The 17,302-nt window shown below is 39.2% G+C and overlaps 1 protein-coding gene across 5 annotated transcripts in view; it reads right to left on the reverse strand.

The window, feature by feature from the left end:
• Positions 1 to 17,053, reverse strand: part of sh2b3 (SH2B adaptor protein 3) — a 165,749-nt gene extending 148,696 nt beyond the window's left edge. The window contains exons 1-2 of one of the 5 annotated variants that reach the window (XM_048556657.2): positions 16,877 to 17,053; positions 3,114 to 3,938 (exon numbers count right to left, since the gene is read on the reverse strand). In XM_048556657.2, coding sequence (XP_048412614.2) covers positions 3,114 to 3,911 — 798 coding nt within the window. In that variant the 5' untranslated portion in view covers positions 3,912 to 3,938; positions 16,877 to 17,053. Of the gene's footprint in view, positions 1 to 3,113; positions 3,939 to 15,571; positions 16,064 to 16,196; positions 16,395 to 16,416; positions 16,444 to 16,489; positions 16,592 to 16,876 lie in introns of those variants that run through there. The other 4 variants (XM_048556659.2, XM_048556658.2, XM_048556656.2 and 1 more) reach the window with 4 other exon arrangements.
• Between the last annotated feature and the right edge of the window lie 249 nt (positions 17,054 to 17,302).

Below are 17,302 nucleotides of genomic sequence, written 5' to 3' on the forward strand. Positions count from 1 at the left end.
ACGAAAAGTTGGAGGGTTTGAGCTATAGGGAAAGGCTGAATAGGCTAGGAGTATTTTCCCTAGAGCGTCTGAGGCTGAGGGGTTGTATCAGAGATAATGGGAGCTGCAGATGCTGGAGAATCTGAGATAACAAAGTGTGGAGCTGTTTGAACACAGCAAGCCAAGCAGCATCTTAGGAGCACAAAAGCTGATGTTTCAGGCCTGGACCCTTCATCAGAAAAGGGGGAGGGGGAGAGGGTTCTGAAATAAATAGGGAGAGAGGGGGAGGAGGATCGAAGATGGATAGAGGAGAAGATAGGTGGACAGGAGACAGACACGTTAAAGGGGCGGGAATGGAGCCTGTAGAAGTGAGTGTAGGTGGGGAAGTAGGGAGGGGATAGGTCAGTCTGAGGAGGACGGACAGGTCATGGGGGCGGGATGAGGTTAGTAGGTAGGAAATGGGGGTGCGGCTTGAGATGGGAGGAAGGGATAGGTCAGAGGAAGAACAGTTTAGGGAGGCGGGGACGAGCTGGGCTGGTTTTGGGATGCAGTGGGAGGAGGGGAGATTTTGAAGCTTGTGAAATCCACATTGATACCATTGGGCTGCAGGGTTCCCAAGCGGAATAGGAGTTCCTGTTCCTGCAACCTTCGAGTGGCATCATTGTGGCACTGCAGGAGGCCCAGGATGGACATGTCGTCTGAGGAATGGGAGGGGGAGTTGAAATGGGTCGCAACTGGGAGGTGCAGTTGTTTATTGCAAACCAAGTGTAGGTGTTCCGCAAAGCAGTTCCCAAGCCTCCGCTTGGTTTCCCCAATGTAGAGGAGGACACAACGGGTACAGCGGATGCAGTATACCTTGCAGCATACCTCTCCCTCTCTCCCTATTTATTTCAGAATCCTCTCCCCATCCTCCTTTTCTGATGAAGGGTCTAGGCCCAAAACGTCAGCTTTTGTGCTCCTCAGATGCCGCTTGGCCTGCTGTGTTCATCCAGCCCCACACTTTGTTATCTTAGAGGCTGAGGGGTGACCTCAAAGGTTTACAAAATCATGAGGGGCATGGAAAGGGTAAATAGACAAGGTCTTTTCCCTGGGGTGGGTGGGGGTCCAAAACAAGAGGGCAAAGGCTTAAGGCGAGAGGGAAAAGGTTTAAAAGAGACCCAAGGGGCAATCTTTTCACACAGAGCGTTCAACATGTATGGAATGAGCTGCCAGAGGAAGTGGAGGAGGCTGGTACAATTTTAACATTTAAAAGGCATTGGAATGGGTATGTGAATAGGAAGGGTTTGGAGGGATATGGGCCAAATGCTGGCAAATGGGACTAGATTTACATGGGATACAGTATCTGGTCGGCGTGGACAAGTTGGACTGAAGGGTCTGTTTCCGTGCTATACGTCTCTATGACTTACCAAAATACTGCTTGCCTGGTTTAATTAACATTGTGCAGATTTGAAAATTAATATAAAATAATTAATTAGAAGAATGTCACTACTGCCATAGGGTTAATCAAAAAAATTAAGGGACAAGCTGAAACATAATTGACATGGTTAATAAGCAGGAAATGTACAGTTAAATATTTATATAACATGTAGAAGGACATCGCTATATTAATGCTGCTGTTTACAGAGGCCAGGGAATGTCTCCAAGTTTAGATGCACTCAGCAGGCAATAAGTGGGTGCCTCACCACCACCTCATAAACTTCACTTTTTTTTAGAAACCAAGCCATCAAAGGAGGAAATATCCAAACAGATGGTAAGTGCAGATGTGCTGAATATGTGACCTTTTGTTTCTATCTGTGCAAGCAATGAAGTATTAGGAAATGATTTATGCAGAATTGAATTTACTTGAAACCAGTAAAAGAATTCAAAATGTTTTACATGTCAAAACACCTTTGATATGTTTTAAGCATATTGCAAAACACTGCAATTCAATTTCACCAATACTGAAACTAACCATTACTTCCAAAGGCTAGAGAACTCATGTTTAAATATTCTTTAAAACTATATAAACATTCCCAAAAATTTAACTCACTTTAGCCAGGAAAATTACTTTTGCAATACCAAGTTGTGATATGCAGATATCTGTGGTAGTACAACACAATGTCCTTAACAATCCTTCTTTACTACTTTGGATGTACTGTTACAACTAATCTCCATATGATCAGAGAAATGTCTGCATGTAATGACCAGAACAGAAATATACATTCTGAGCATAGAGTACAATGTGTTTGGGACTGTTCTAAAAAAATTAAAAGATATAAGACAAAAGTAGTTGGTGTTGTATAGACATACATTAGGTGGCTAGTTTACTGAGCCAGAAAAGATATGATGGGCTGACTAGTCTCATTCTATGCTACTTTTCTATGGTTCTATAAAAATCTGACCAAGCTTAAGAGATAATTCGTAATTTCTGATCCTATATATCTTTACTTCTGAGTGGTTATCTTCAATAATTGTGTAACAATTCATGCAAAACATAGCCAGTGCTATTTCTACAAACACAATCTGTTCCAGCCTAAAATAGTCTTAAGCCTGCTGACAAACTTCATTGCTGCAGTACTTACATACTCCAAAAGGGTGGAAAATAGATCAATGCATAATTTCTGAACAATTCTCAGCTTTTTTGCAAATTGCCAACATTTGGAACTGCATTTCTTGCCTAGACAATCTAGTCGGTGGCCTTATCTTTGAGAAGTGTTATATGTGGTACCTTTTACACTGCTAGTCAAAACAACAATATCATATAATACCTAAAAAGATTTTGTATGCTCCCTCTCCAAATCACCACTAAATGATATCAACTTAAAAATTTTAACTGTTGCAAACAGCCAAAAGGTTTTCAGAGGTATGTTTTAACATAGCTAGGCTTAGGACACTTGTATTGCTCTGTCAAGAAACCAAACCACATGCTACAAGAGATACTGCTTTGAGACCTCAGAAAGGTTCACATTAGCTTATGGGTTCGTGGGTTTATTGCATATAGCTTATTACAATTGTTTCAACAAGTCATCAAGATTGCAGCCTCAATCATCTCAACTCAAATTAACAAGCTTTCACTCAGAGCAATACAAGAAGAATCTGCCAAACTGTGAAATCAATAAGCCAGAAAATAAATTTTCATATAAAGGTGCACTTACCTTTGGTGGGTCAAATAACTCCAGTACATATCCATCACCTTCATATGACTTTGCCTTTCGCACAAGCAGCCTACACCTTTGCCACTGTGCGTCCATGTCCATGCTTACATCATCCACCACCATATAATTTAAAACACCTTCCTTGCGGATGTCATGAACCTCTTCTCGATATACAGTCTTTGGCCAAGGGAATTTGTGAGTCAGGTTTCTAAACCAGTCCCTTTCAGGTGAGCCAATCTCTCCAGAAGCTTCTTCTTTTCCATCTACTGGTATTGCATCTGTTGATTTTCTTCGGAACAGTCGTCGTATACTGCCTTTTACATTTCTTGTAAACTGACTCAAAGTTTTGGGTCGTTCAAGTGAAGGGCAAGCAGAAACTGAAACATCTTCAGAACTTCGTGACTTTGATGAAAATGGGAGATTAGCATCAGAACTCCTTTCAGTTTGTTCAACACTGTTCACCTCAGTTTCCATCTTCGGTAAAACCAGACCAGAAGAGCCATCGGTAGATTTCCTACTTGTTTCCCTGTAATCCTGTACTCCTGTGAAGGGCACAATGGTACACCTATTCAGAGCAAGTCCCTCTTTTACCTCATTTCTGAAGTACTGTTGAAAGAGATCTGTGAATTGTAAAGAAAAGTTTTCAGGCCCCTGTGTGTCGTGACTTGGATTTTCATTTGCAAATAGCAAATACTGCCTAGCAAGCTCCGCGGCAGTGGCATGGGCATGCAGCTCACAGAACTCTTTCCAGCTACGAGGCTGTGTCAAAGTCCCTTGTTCTACAGTGTTGCCATTCATTGCAACATCTGGGACATCTGGGTTATGCTGGAAAAAGAAAAACAAAATATGTTAGTGGTTTTGGAGAGAGATGAAAGAAAGTATACGAATTTAATTTTAAAAAAAGTTCTGAAATATACATGGTCAAAAGGAAATTTAAATCTTGGTTTTAAAACAAAGTTGTGTAGTGACCAAGAAAAATCTTTTAATACCCAAGGAACAATAATCAATAAAATCATTCAAACAACCACTGTTAGTTCTATCTATTCTTCATTTGTTAACAACAATCATCAGTCACAATAATAAAATTAAGTTGCGCATCAATATTATGCTTTTCATCGTTCCAGATATCTCAAAGCAATTTACAGCTGTGAAAATTTTGAATTTAGTCATTGTTGCAACATAGGAAACTTGATAGCCAATTACACATAACATAGCAAAAAGCAACAATATAATAACCTGTTTTGTGATATTGAATGAAGGATAAATTTTGGTCATGACACTAGGGATGACAGCTATGTGCTTTTTTCAAAGAGCCTCAGTTTAAGTCTCATCTTCAGGAATGGCATCCCCAATAGCACTGCACTCCCTCAGTAATCGACTGATATATCAGTCTGGATTGTTGTGCTCAATTACTGGAGAGTGATTTTGAACCTGGAACGGTCACAACATTCAGTTAAGTACCTACAGGTGATAGTCCATTAGTTTCCAACTTTTCTAGCTGCATCTGAGGTAATCAGCATCAGTTCTGTATATGTTCTCATATATAGACTCAAGAGGCTTTCCCACATCTAGCAATGTAGGAGGCAGACACGTTATCGTAACTGGTTTGATTTCTGGAACACTAATTGCTAAACTGTCACCGCTGTATCTCCTGAGGAATACCAATCCACATCAAGCATGGATGACTAGAAGTCTCTCAAGTTAGGGACGCTCCAGCCCTGGGCATTAGTGAGTTCTTAAGCCCAGAATATCTGGCTCAGATGTAGGGTCGCTACTCACTGTGTCACAAGACCTAACCATATGTAAGCAAATCAGAAATTCAAAGTGTGACGGAAGAAAATGTAATTAATAATTTCGCTTTCCAGTGAATTCTTGTTGCGCTTGGTACTTTTCATTGTACATATATAAGTCTGCAAAAATCTGTGATAGAAAGCAAACCATTAAGTCCAGTTGGAGAAACTATGCACACAACTAAACAATACATAATACTTTTGAGGTAATTAAAAACATTCTTGATTGGCAATATGCCCTTTTTTTTGAAAATTATTGCATAAATGCTATTCTAATCTTTAGGGAATTAAGCAATGACTTCTTGTGATTTTACTGTAAATGTACACCCAGTGCCACAGATTTTTTACAGGCATTAATTTATCACCAGTTTTGGCAATGACTGCTGTCTATGCTTTTAGTCACATCCTCATTAAATGATGAATGGCAGTTCTAACCATAAACAAAATGAAGATTGAAAAATAAATGTTTCATTTAAATAAATATGGGGAGGCAATGGCCTAGTGGTATTATTGCTGGACTGTTAATCCAGAGACCCAGTTTGAATACCACCATGGCAGATGATGGAATTTGAATTCAATAAATATCTGGAATGAAGAACCTAATGATGACCATGAATCCATTGTCAACTGCTGGAAAAACCCACCTGGTTCACTAATGCCCTTTAGGGAAGGAAACTGTCATCCTTACTTGGCCTGGCCTACATGTGATTCTAGATCCACAGCATGTGTTTGATGCCTAACTGCTCTTGGGGCAATTAGGGATGGGCAATAAATGCTGCCTGATCAGCGACGCCCTCATCCCGTGAATGCATAGAAGTAGAAAAAAATGGATTAGACATATGGTTTATTCCATGCTGCAAAGCTACTTTGGAAACACTTAGGAAATTAGACAACTATATGGTGAGTCTTTTGATGCCCTCAGAATTTCTCTAGACATTTTATATGCTATAAATTACTTTTGAAGTGCAGTCGACAATCTCTGCAAAAGGTCCAAAATGGTGGCATTGCTGGCTCAGTGGTATAGTTCTCACCTGCTACGTGGGAGATTCAGGTTTTATTCCCAGCCAGTTTATGATAATCCTTTTGAAAGTATAGTCTTTATAGTGTAATAGTGCCCCTACCTCTGGGCAAGAAGGTCCAGGCTCAAATCCCAAAGCCTAGCTTCTCCTAAGGGGTATCATAATATGTACAAACAGGTTGTTTTTTCATGCAAAAGTTTTATGTAAGCATTAATTTAATTGCTTTTGAGAGTTGTTTTCTGGTGCTAGTTGAGGCAAAAACATTGGCTGGGACACTAGCAGTTTCTCCTGCTCTTCTAGCAATGTTGAGTGGCCGTTCTCAATGGCCCAGATATTCATACTCAAGGTGGGTTCAGAATCAGACCATTCTCCAACAGAGTGACCCATTCAAAATGAGCCCATTCACACCGAATGTTTAATCTTCCAATGTCAGGGTCAGACTGAATTCATGGCTGCTGTCTCCCAAAGTAAGCCTTTGCCATTCGGTGACACAGAAAACTAAATCATTCCCTAGTTTATTGACTACTGATTATCACGCTTGGCACTGAGCAACAAAAAAAATGTACTCAGACAATTAACAGATGCTACCTGTTTTTTCCTAACCTTAACTAAAGAATGATGTTAACAAACTTAACAATGTGATTAACCAGGTATTAAACAGATTTTCCTCTCTTCAGATTTAATCTTTGATCATTTGTTTGATAATCTTTCCAAAACTATAGATATTTTTCTCCATTAATGTCACAAATTATAATAAAAACAATTATTGATAGAGTCCTTATTCCCTGTTCTTTGAACAATATTATCACATTTAGAAAATAATAAGAAAACAATTCAATAAAAATTGCTATCCAAATCTGTTTAACACAATATGTAGGATCCTCAGCATAACATAACATGTTTCCCTTCAAGGGTATGAACTCATTTCTTAGGCAAACATTATTCTTTGTAAAAGAGCAATCAATTTTCTGTCCAAATTTCCTTCATAATAGCAAAAAGTGAACTCTCAGAGACATCCTTTGTCGAATGGCCATTGTCCCAAAGAGAATGATTATCTACATAATATTCCTGAGGCAACTTTTCCCCACATTGACTTGTGCATAGGATTTCCTTCAAAATGTCAGACAATTATACATATATCTACTGTTTCCACTCGTGCATATTTCAACAGCTAAGGTGCATTTAACTGCCTGTTTTTGGCTTCCAAATCTAATGTACAACATTTGTTATTCTAGTCCACCAAGAACGTAATAACCCCTGTCTATTGTAAGTACACCACCCAGTTTAACTGATCAAACTACTGAACTGGTTTATTACTATTTTGGATGCAGAACCCTCTTTCTGTGAGGACTTCGTCATATTTCTAAGCAAAGATGTTTCTTATTTATTCATGGGATAAGGGTATCACTGGCTAAGGCAGCATCTATTGCCCATCCCTAATTGCCCAGACAGCAGTTAAGAGTCAACCATATTGCTGTGGGTCTGGAGTCACATGTAAGCCAGACCACGTAAGGATGGCAGTTTCCTTCCCTCGTGGGCATTAATGAACCAGATGGGTTTTTCCCTGACAATCGACAATGGATTCATGGTCATCATTAGACTCTTAATTCCAGATTTTTCTAAAATTGAATTCAAATTCCATCATTGGCTATGGTGGGATTTGAACTCATATCCACAGAACACTATCTTGGTCTCTGGGTTAACAGCCCACCGATAATACCAACACGCCATCACCTCCCCAACAGGCCCAAGAGTTGTTGATTCGAAGTCACTTCTGACTCATTCTGCTTGATATTTGATCCTATGCTGTAGATTTAAGGGCTTGTGAAACATGACTACCAATCTTAATGTCTTTTATGTTATTCGTCAGACATCATTTCTGTGGTAGTATTAGAACATTGTATTCAGCTTAAAAAACCCAACAATCTACTTTCAACAAAATGGATTTAAATCAGAAATATGATATCCTCGCTACATTCAATCCATAATCACAATTGTTTAATTTCCATGACCTCCCAGAATCACAGAATTGTTGTGGTGCAGAATGGACCGTTCAGCCCATCCTGTCTGCATTGGCTGTCTGAAAATTTAGCTTACCACCAATATCCTGTCTTTCCTCCCATAACCCTGCACATTGTTTCTATTTATCTTAATTGATCATGCCTCCATCACTTCCAGGCAATGCATTCCATACCTTAACTACTCACCATATGAAAAAGATTTTTCTCAACCACATTTGTTTCACTTGTAAAACATTTTAGAAACTGACTTCTCGTTTTGATCTGTTTATATGTGGGAACAGTTTTTCTCAGTCCACTCTGTTCAAACCCTTCATGATTTTGAAGAATTCTATCAGTGCTCCTCTTGGCCTTCTCCCTCTTTTAAATCTATGTGAATGGTTATTTACCCCTCTAATAATGAAAAAAGTGCCATCCTATCCACCCTATCTATGCACCTTATAATTTACACAGCTCTATTACGTTCCCACTCAACCTTCACTATTCCAGGCAAAACAACCCCATCCCATTCAATCTGCCCTCATTGCAGAGATCCTCCAGCCCCAGCAGCATCCTGATAAGTCTCCTCTATAGCCTCTGTAGTGCAATCACATCCCTCTAGGCATTATGGACTACTCAGTCTCACAGCTCTGTCCAACCTTCAGTGTGTTCAGAGTATCAATTGCATCCACCTGTTTCTACTTAACCTTTCATAAAACTAACCTTTAATAAAAATAACAAAGTATTTGAAATGCTCGCAAAAGGAAAATAAAACCATCTATTCAAACTTCAAAAGATTTGTCCCTCTTAACTTGCAGCTGTTCAAATACACCTTGTTAAAAAACAACTCCCTCCTCAGGTTCTTAATAATTTGTTAAAATATACAAACAAACAGTCACTCAAATACCTCTTCAAGCAACTGAATTATATTATTTTGGAATGAATCTGTTAATAAAATCAAAGAATACCATCATCTCCCCATAAAAAAAGCAATCTGCAGACGTGAAGCCATAATAAGGTTTGGAACTGCAATCATAACATGATTCAATTGCTCAACTGAATAAACAAACACTCCAGAGCTCAACAGGGTTTTTGAAATTGCCTGGCCAGAGACCCAAGCAATTTTTTTTGTCCAAAGGCTAGCCAGATGGAGTCTCAAATGCATGTCATCATACATCTGTTCAGTTTTTACAAAGATTTTATGTATGTTTGGATTTTAAAATCAACATAAAAATCAAAGCACAGTCTCCAGATGATCCATTTAAATCAGACATGTTACACTTTAAACACATGAGAGCCCTTTCCCTACTCAGTGAAGTTCTTTGATACATGTGAATATGTAAACAATGCTGGTCAAATTAATGGGCACTCATTATCAAGGGCAATGCCCTATGATCAGTCACTTCATTGAAAATATATCTTACTTGCCTAATAGCATATTTTATATTTGAAGTCAGCGAGACATTTTAAATTTCTGTTCAAAAGGTTTCAAACTCCACAAGTTTCTCCAAAGGTTCACGACTCTGCTGAGATGCCGAATTAAAGGGTTCAAATACTATGAAGGTAGTGAGAACACTAAAATGCCCACCCTCATAATGTTGGAGGTAAGGAAATGAATGCTTGTGTGGGGATACTATCTGCAGCCTTAACCCTAGGCGTCAACAGTCTCACAAATATTGAAAATAGGGCAGAATTTCTGGAATTAGGTTCCACCCATAGATTTGAATAACTCCCCCTCCATTCCAACATAGATAGAGGAATAGTGTAATCCTCTAAAACTATACATCACAATATTAGGTTCAAATTATGTGTTCAGGTCTGGAGAAGGGCAAGAATACTTCCAGCCAATGTTTCAGTTTTAACTAAAATGAGAAATTTTGCATAAGAAATGCAGCTTAAGGCAAAAAAAAAATCAATTTATTATGATGAACAAACGGCATCACTAGAATTTAGGAGGGTAGAGCATTTTCAACACAGAAGGACTTAATAAAACTGAATTCAGAAAGGATAGAACCATTTTGTTTTACAATATCATATAGTCCAACGTAATCTCAACATTAATTACCAAAGCAGCCAAAGTTTTAGTACTCATTTCACCCCTCCTTCAATGTGACACAAGTTTCACATCAAAATTTTTCTACCTTCAAAGTGTTATATCATCTTGATATATTCAAGATGGGGCAGAAGCTGTGTAACAGCTTACCAAAAGATTCATGTTTATATTATGTCAATATTCATGCGTACACTTGAATAGTTCTGTCTAGCTACTAAACCATTGCAGTCTCTACATTTATGCCAATTTTTAAAAAAATTCAATCACGGGATATAAGCATCACTGACTAGGCCAGCATTTATTGCCCAGAGGGCAGTTAAGAGTCAACCACACATTGCTGCAGGTCTGGAGTCACATGTAGACAAGGCCAGGTAAAGCCGGTTGTTTCTTTCCCTAGAAGATAAGAGTGAACCAGAGGATTACTGCAACAATCAACAATGTTTTCATGGTCATCATGAGACTCTTAGTTCCAGACTTTTATTGAATTCAAATTCCATCATCTGCTGTGACAGGATTCAAACCTGGGTTCCCATAACATTATCTGGGTCTCTGGGTTAACAGTTCAGTGATTATACCACTAAGCCATCGCCTCCCCTAAATCCTGGACCATTCAGTGTCCACAAATAAGCACTGTAGAGCCACTTGGACAACTGCAAGCAAAAAAAGACATTCAACTTCCTGTCTTTCAACTTGATACCATTAAAGCCAAACACAGCATTTCAATCATACCAATTGAAATAACCTTACATTTTGGCCTTTTCACAAAAGCACTATTTCGTGCTATACTATGGTTTAATTGACACCAGCTGGCCTTTGCTTTCTCACCCAAGTGGGTGCTTAAGTAGTGTTAATAGACTAGTCAATTACAGACAAACACAGCCCTGTTCTTAACTGTGTCAACAGATGCTTCCCAATAGTGACCAGAAGGAAGTCTTGTTGATTTTTTTTCCTTCTATCTGTAGTACAGAAGCTGCAACTCCAGAACCCTGACTGAGATCAGCTAACACAAGTCAGATCTGATTTCAGACCTGAGACTATCCTGCACAATTCACAATCAGTGTGATTATTGGTGAAAGTCAGAAATCACAGAACACCAGTCCAATAGGTTCATATGAAAACATAAGCTTTCAGAGTCTTACTCCTTCTTCAGATGTTAGTGAGAGGTAGTAATAGACATTGATATTTTACTGAAATTTCTAAGGGTCACACTCCTGATAAGGACATATTAAACAAACCTAAGATGCTGTTAAATCTTTAATCATTTAGAAGGTTTCAATTGATTAATATGTATATGTAAGTCCCCTAATTCCTTCAAAAATCACTGTCTTGAGAGAACTAAAAGTTTTATCAGTGTAAAGAAGAGGTGACATTTTAGATCATATGATGCATGTTAGGTGTGAGGTCTTATTTAGAATCTATTTGTATTTTGGTTTGGAGTCAGGCTGGTTTCATTTCTAAAGTAGGGATTTATAAAATACCACATTGACTGACTGTATAAATTGTGTGCTGTTTGAACAAAATAGAATGAACCTGCAAATACAAATTCACCCCATTGATTTGCGTGTGCAAATCCATACCCAAAGCAACACAAGTACACAGTGTAGAAGAGTAACAACTTTGAATAAACATCAGCACAAATACATTCCTATCATTACATTTTACAAGGCAGTTCTTAAAAAGTCTTTATTTGAAATATTCATGTAAATGTTTGTTAAAACAGTAAGCTTGCTGCATATTTCAGCTCAACTCTGTCTCTTTAAAGTCAAATCTGGTTTTTATCTGTGCTTCTAATTTATCAGCACTCTAATATAATAGACTTTGCATCAGGAATTTCTTAATTAGCTTATGGCTAGATGTTGTCAATATACAAGCATGTTTTGTATCAATGTTGTAATTTATATTTAGTTTTATCTTTGGTCAATACAAGAAGAATAATCTGTGAAATTCCATAATAAGAATGGGATGAAGGGTTGTGGTCTGTTGTTCATGCGATGATATAAATTATTATCATATTTGCTGATGATTACTAACAACTTCTATCCTTTGCCTCAGGTAGAATGATCTGTAACTATAAAGTAATCTGCTTTGCATTCCAGCAAAATCTGATCAACTTCATGACCAAAATTGATAGATCAAAGCATCAACAGTAAGATATTTCAATTTACAAGTTCTCCACACTAAAAGCAAAGGTAATGTCCTTTGATGTCTGGCCACATAGAGTCAGCGTTGTAGCGCAGAGAAACAGATCCTTCAGTCCCATTCGTCCATTCTGACCAGACATCCTAAATTAATCTAGTCCCATTTGCCAGCATTTGACCCATATTTCACTAAGCCCTTCTATTTACGTACCCATCTAGATGCCTTTTAAATATTATAATTGTACCGGCCTCCATCACTTCCTCTGGCTATTCACGCACCATGCACCACCCTCTGTGAAAAAGTTGTCCCTTAAGTCTCTTTCAAATCTTTCCCATCTCACCTTAAATCTATGCCCTTTAGCATTCCCTTGTAAAAATACCTTAGCTACTCACCCTCTCCAGGCCCGTCAGGATTTTATAGACCTCCAAAAGCCTTCAGCCTCCAGTGCTCCAGGGAAAACAACCCAGCCTAACTCAACCTCTCCTTATAGTGCAATCCCTCCAACCCTGGAAACATCCTTGTAAATATTTGCTGCACCCTTTCAAGTTTAAAAATATCTTTCCGATAGAAGTCAGACTAGAACTGAAAGGAGTATTCCAAAAGTGGCCTAACCAGCACCCTGTACAATGGCAACATGATATCCCAACTCCTGTACTCATTGACCAATAAAAGGCAAGTGTATCATAACACCCTCTTCACAACCCTGTCTCACCGTGACTCCACCTTCAAGGATCTATGAAGCTGCACCCCCAAAGTCAACATTAGACAACACTCCCCAGGACCCTACCAGCATATAAGTCCTGCCTTGGTTTGCTTTTCTGAAATGCAACACCTCACATTTACCTAAATTGAACTCCACCTGCCACTCCTCATCCTATCGGCCCATCCAATCAAAGTCCCAATGAACTGAGATAACCCTCATCACTGTCCACTACACCACCAATTTTGGTGCAATCTGCATACTTACAAATCATTCCTTCTATATTCACATCCAAATCATTGATATAAATGACAAGAAGCAGTGAACCGGTGGTCACAGGCCTCCAATTTGAAAAACAACCCTCCACCGACAGCGTCTGTCTCCTACCTTAAAGCCAAATTTGTATCCAAATGGCTAGCTCTCCCTGGATTCTATGTAATCTAACCTTGCTAACTAGTCTGAGCTGTGTTGGTTTATTGTGAAGTGCTCTTATCTCCCGATTACACCAGGCCTTAGAATACACTTAGAATTCAAGCATACAAGATCAGATGAACAAGATACAAGATCTTTAAATGCTGTAATAGTTTGTAAATAACCATTTCATCCTTATGTCATTAGGAAGAAGACTTGAAATTTTTGTTTCATTGTGTAATAACTTTTCTTATGAAAAGTGAATGTGTAGTATTTAAATGACAGGGTAAATGTTAAGTGGATTTACTAGATCATTCATTTTGCACTTAATCACAAACTTAAATGAGTGACTGGTCAATCAGAAAAATATATTATAATGTAGGGTAACTGCCTAAGACGTTGACTTTGCATTTCTTGACGGCTGACGTGTTTGACTTGTTGAATACTTCCAGCGTCCACAGGAATTGTTTTTGTTTCATTCTTTTTTGGTTTTTACATACCATGAAGCCTAACTAACCACATAAAGGGAACATTGATTTTAAACTTTTAAGTTTCACCTGTCAACACAGTTTTTGCACTCTAATCTAAGGCTTATCTACAAACATAACAACATTTAGAATAGGCTCTTGCAAACCTCAGGGCATACAAAATTCAAACTGGATAAATCCACCAATAAGGAATAAAAACACACATACCAAGTTTTTTGCAAGATACATTATTGGACCTCATCGATAAGGAACCCACAAGGTGTAGCTTTGACACGATTACACAAAGGTGAATTCTGCTGACTGTTTGAAATTTTGTGCTTCTGCTGAAGCAAGCAACCCAATTCAAGCATATGAAAACGGTGAAATATTACCAAAATATACTCCTACCAATTGAGTACATCAGATTACAAATGCAAATGAATTGGACAAAACAAGATGAAAGGTGAGTGAACATAATAAAGTAACTGAACATAACTGTATCACAAAACATTGTAAAGTAGAAACTGTTTAAAGTTGTGTTTGCAGCCTAAAAGTATAACAAATTAATAACTGCGTGTATGAATGTATTACAGATATTTTTAATCAACCTATTCATATGTCACCACACATCTCTATAGCAGGTGGGACTTGAACCCAAACCTTCTGGTCCAGAGATAGGGACTACCACCGTTGCATAAGACCCTTACAGGGCAGATTATATACTGATAAAACCTCAGTACTGAATCTTTGTTAGGATCCTTATAAGGATTTATTTTACAAAAGCTAAGCAACTCAAGCTGTATAAGCCTAATGTGTGTACACAGATAATAGAAAACCCTACATCTAAAGAGTACTGACAAAGTTAGGTGTGGACGTGCTTGTCTGTGAACACTTTTGCTGTATCCCCTGCCCTGGCCTCTTTGTTGATCCTTCTATCAGGCTTGACAGCCCATAGATGACTCAGCGTCCTTACCACATACTGCTTCCTATACAAGGTTACCCCTTAGCCAAACATTTTGAATAGAAGTTAGGAACCGGATTAAGCTGTTAAAACAAGATTTGTTGCCCAAGTCCAAATAGCACATTCAGCAACCAGTATATTAGCTGACCACATCAACAAGGAATTCAAAAATACCAATATTATGGATCATTTTATGATCAAGTGCAGACTGTCTTGGCACTGTCAGTGGCAGAATAGGTGATACTGGAATTTTACTACGAACAGATGTAAAACCACTCATGATGATACACCTTACTGGAATATTTCTCAATATGCACCAACAGACCTCCAGATTCTGGTCCAAATGGAATTCAGACTGTAATGTGGCTGGTATTCAACTGTGTAGGCCATTAGAATGGAGACTGATGGATTCTTGTCCAGTATCTCCCATGTACATATTTTCCAAATAGACTGGTTAGAAAATCAGCAGAAAGAACTTAAAAATGTGTCCAAAAAATCTGCTTTTAAACTCATACAACTAGCATTTTGGATTTGAAAAGACTGGAAAACGTTCCAAATACATTTAGTTACAATCCAACCAGTTTCCAAGGCAATGTCACCAAGCTCATGCTCTAACTGGGAATGCAAGGGCTGTCTGGACTGGTTGAAGCTTAAGAGATGAAAACATGGTCTTCTGTTATTTATTCAGTATTGTGGGCACTTGTAAAATTTGTCAGCAAGGGTTCTAAGTGCCAACGGTCACTAGATCACTATTCCAGCAAATTTTTGGTTAAAAAGTGCTGAATGGGTAAATATGAAGAAAGTATGCATTATCAATTTTAGTTAATCCCGCTCAAAAAAGTTAATAAAATTAATTAAAGATAATCAAGTTATTCGTTTGAACTTTGTACATATCAGTACAGCGTTGTAAGACTCACTCACCTGATTACTCTCTCTAATAATGACTTGTTCTCTGTTAGTCAATGCAGCGCCGGCACTAACAGTGTGGAAATTCCAAACTTTGCGACGCATCGTCCACATGGTTTTGCTAAAAGCAATTGCCTCGGCCCACCTTTCCCTCTGCACCCTGCTTATGAATGTTCCACAAACAGCAGTTAAAAACTTCGACAGCAGAGGTATCTAGCTGTTTGAGAAACGGCGCGAGTACAGGGCTAGCGTTTCCAAACATTGCTTTTAACACCACCATGTGGTGTTTCAAACAGCGCCAGTCACTGCAGTTAGACCCGAGCTTCTACAGTTCCTGCACGCGTATATTCGGACTTAAACCAAACCGCATCAAACATTCGACATCATTCCTACATTTGAGGTCTTGACACTCAAATAATATTCATTGTCCAATAAAAGAACTGTGACGTTTAGTTCTAAAAGAAGATCCCTGGAGCAAAACACTCACTTGCACGATGCAGCCGTCATGTTAACTCCTGTTCTGTAACTATAGAAACCTCACCGAAAGGAATCGCTGCATCTAAACATACCCGCTATGCAAATGATCACAGAACATAATGCTGAGATTTTCCGGAAAAAAAAGTACAACTGAAGTCACTACCTGAAGCAGATATCTTCACGCTCTTGCTCACCCATGTTGTCTAAACCTTTCTGTTTCAGGAAGGAAATCCATGCGCAAAAAAAATCGCTAAACTCATCATTTCCGCTGACAAGTTTGACAGTTGAATGGGTTCCAGTCGATTCCGTCAACATTTAACCAGCAATGACTGCACCACCAACAACAACAACCTCGCGCACAGAAACATTTACTTATCTTTCACCTTGTGTCCCGCTTGTGGACAGTGATCCCTCACCGGGCTCAGCTCTACTGTGCACGGCCAAGCAAAAACTTACGTAATTTACCAGTTCGACCTGCTGAGTGGCGGAGGCTCAGTTGGATCCTAATTTGTTTCCAACAGTGGCCTCTATATTCGGTTCCGTGAAGCCAAGATCCAACGACTGACGAAAGTTAAAAGAAATTGCCCTGACAGGATATGGTGCCCGCTAAAACAGAAAACAGCTCGCACGGTCTCTTCAGCGTTAGGGCTAAGTTAAACTTTAATTGAGGTTGGAAAGGCCAAAAAAAACCTTACAATCGCGTTTATGGTTATAACTTCGAATGTGATGGTTTGCGTTACTTCTTTTACAAGCGTTCAATGAGCTTTGGGACGTGCGTGCTCCTTTCGTTGCACGTATTTTCTGGCTACTCGATAGTGAAAGAGAAATTGCGATCAGACTTACCAGAACATGGATGATAGTCCGCTCGATTCTCTCTTAATATTCGAAAATAAAACATCCCATTGTTAAAATTGTACCCGAGAAGGCGATACATAGCAAGGAAAGGGAGGGCGATTAATAGGAAAAGTGGGTATGGAAGGCTATGGTGGGTGAGGAGGGGAGGGAGGTAGTGGGAGAGGGAAGTGGGTGGGAGTGAAAATGGAGGCGGGGGAAAGGAGGGGGAACATGGGACATCGGGACGGGAACCGGGGGGAGGGGGAACCGGAGTTGGGTGGGTGGAGACGGGGAGGGCGGGGAAGTGGGACTGGAGACGGACTGGTGACAGGGGTGGATGGTGACAGGGGTGGATGGGGACGGGGGCGAAATCGGATGGGGACAGGGTGGAATGGGGACAGGGTAGATAGGGACGTGTGGGTGAGGACTGGGGAC

Source organism: Stegostoma tigrinum, chromosome 26 (genome assembly GCF_030684315.1).
Source record: "Stegostoma tigrinum isolate sSteTig4 chromosome 26, sSteTig4.hap1, whole genome shotgun sequence".
Lineage (NCBI taxonomy): Eukaryota > Metazoa > Chordata > Chondrichthyes > Orectolobiformes > Stegostomatidae > Stegostoma > Stegostoma tigrinum.